Source organism: Acanthisitta chloris, unplaced genomic scaffold (assembly GCF_000695815.1).
Source record: "Acanthisitta chloris isolate BGI_N310 unplaced genomic scaffold, ASM69581v1 scaffold20787, whole genome shotgun sequence".
NCBI classification, from domain to species: domain Eukaryota; kingdom Metazoa; phylum Chordata; class Aves; order Passeriformes; family Acanthisittidae; genus Acanthisitta; species Acanthisitta chloris.
Window position 1 is genome coordinate 1,080 of NW_008682280.1, and position 2,270 is coordinate 3,349.

Consider the following 2,270-nt stretch of genomic DNA (forward strand, 5'->3'; position numbering starts at 1 on the left):
TGCAACAGGAGGAGGAAAGGGGGGACATGCTGTGCCACTGGCAAGAGACCCCCAGGAAAGCCACCTGCTCCTCCTGCGGGTGCTGGGGTGGCCCTGGGCCCCCACCAGGGATGATCCCCCACCAGCCCACCTCACCATCCCCCAGGAGATGCCGCTCAGTGGGGGATGCTCCTCACCTAAAAACCCCTTACAGACAGCAAACCCCTCCAGCCCAGCCAGGAGCCCCAGGGCATGGACAAGTGGGTCCCCACCCAACCCTGTCTCCCATCCCCGGGAAGTGGCCAATGAGGAAGGGCATGGGGAGCAGAGGCAGCCCCTGGGCCCTGCACCACCATTTCCCAGATCCACTCAGACCCAACCCACGCCTGCCCTGGCTCCCCCCACACTCACCCCTAGGCTCTGAGTCATGGACACCTCGGTCCTCCTTGGCAAGGAGCTGTGCCTGGGCCCCAAGTGCCCCCGAGAGTGCCAGCAGCCCCGAGGCACTGCTGATGCCAGCGAGGCTGGTGGGCTGCATCCCGGAGGGATGGGGGGTCAGCGGGATGGGGGGAGCATGGTGTGAGAGGTGCTGGGTCTGGAGCTGGTGCTGGAGAGGAGCAAGAGGAGAGAGCAGAGCCCTGTGTCAGGACAGCTGCCAGGCAGGGGGAAGGGGCAGCCCTAGGTGGGTCAGCAATGGGACCTGGGTGAGGAGGACATGCACCCAGGGTGCTCCCAGCCATGCCATGGGGGGCACTGCCTTCCTTCCAGCAACTCCAGCCCAGCACCCCCAGCCCAGGGAAGGGGTGGGCAGAGGGTTGACATACCCCAATCGCCGTGTTCAGGTCAGTCATAGTCACCTGCTTCGCACGCTCCACAGCCTGGACCACCTGCTGCTGGTGCTGCAGGGAGGGAAGAGCACCTTGGCAACGGGCGATGCTCCCACCACCTCCTGCAGCCAGCAGGGCTGGGGCAGGCTCAGTTCCTCAGCCCCACAGCCCTGCCCAGAGCTCCCCAGGCCCAGAGGAGCTCTGCACACCGAGCTGAGGCCCAAGGGCTCACTCACCTCCTGAGACAGGAACGGGATGAGCTGAGCACAGATCACGTTGAGCCGCTTGGCGATCTCCGTCTGGCAGGGGAAGAAAGGCAGTGCCCATCAGGACAAGGGGCAGAGGATACCCTGTGCTGAGGGGCCCTGATGCTGCAGGAGAACACCCTCACCATGGGCACTCCACAGGCACCACCCAAGCTGAACCCTGGATCTCCTCACCAGGACCTTGGGCACATCTCCCATGCCCAGCTGGTGTGGGCACTGCAGTTCCAGGGTAAGGGGCTGCAGCACTGCCCAACTGGTGTGGGGACACACACCCAGGGACACCCTGTGCCCCACTTCAGAGTAGCTGCCAGACCCAGAGAACAGAAACAATCTGGCACCTGCCCTCACTTCCCCATCTGAGGGAGAAAACAGAGAAAGAAAAGAAAGGAAGAGGGGGGAGCAAGGAGATTTGGCAGCCGGCAGTTCTGGGAAGGATTTAGCTGTCTCCTGGGGCCAGCAGTGATGGATTCTCTTCCCTAATGCACTGATGGGCAGCAGCTCCTTGGGGAGAGCTGCCTCCAATTCACTCGCACTCGTTAATGTGCAATTTACTGGCACTTTAACGCTCTCAGCATGAAAAATGATCACGCTGTTTGCAGCCCCCCCAGCTACCAGCACCGTCACCTCCCCTCTGGCTCGTGGTGAGCAAGTCCAAGGCCAGGCAGACTCGAGGAGGTGGTTTTATAAAAAGCTACAAGGCCCCTTCCATGCCAAAAACAAAGCAACGATAAAAAATTAACATCTCCTGCTCGTTCCTGTCTGCGGCTGCCTGGAGAGCTGTGCCACCACGGCCAACCCCCAGCCCCATTTCCCTCTGAACAATCACAGAGCTAAACCCTTAGCTGATGCCAGTCCTGCTGATGCCACAGGAGCTGAGCACCTGGGGACACTGGGGTGGGCACACCGAGCACAGACACCCACAGAGCACTCCACAGCTTCCACCCAGGGCCGTGGGGCGAGCGCTGCGCCAGGGGCAGCCAGGACTGCTCAGGACCTGCCCATGCCCGTGAGCAGTGCTGGATTTGGGGGAATGAAGGAGGGATGACAACCCCATTCCCCCACCGTGGTGATCCCCCGTGGCTCCCGCGCCAGCAGCTCCCATTTCTCACACAATGGCCCTTGGCTGTCAGAGCAGACTTACGGGCCCTCGTTGGAAGTGCCGACAGCTCTCTGGCCAGCGGCCAGCGGCACCTGGGGC

The 2,270-nt window shown here is 62.4% G+C and overlaps 1 protein-coding gene across 1 annotated transcript in view; it reads right to left on the reverse strand.

Moving 5' to 3' along the window:
• Positions 1–1,105, reverse strand: part of LOC103805815 (transducin-like enhancer protein 1) — a gene marked incomplete at both ends in the record, with an annotated part of 2,046 nt that extends 941 nt beyond the window's left edge. The window contains 4 exon segments of the mRNA XM_009078477.1: positions 136–176; positions 391–631; positions 804–878; positions 1,043–1,105. Of these exon segments, the coding sequence (XP_009076725.1) occupies positions 136–176; positions 391–631; positions 804–878; positions 1,043–1,105 (420 nt within the window).
• Between the last annotated feature and the right edge of the window lie 1,165 nt (positions 1,106–2,270).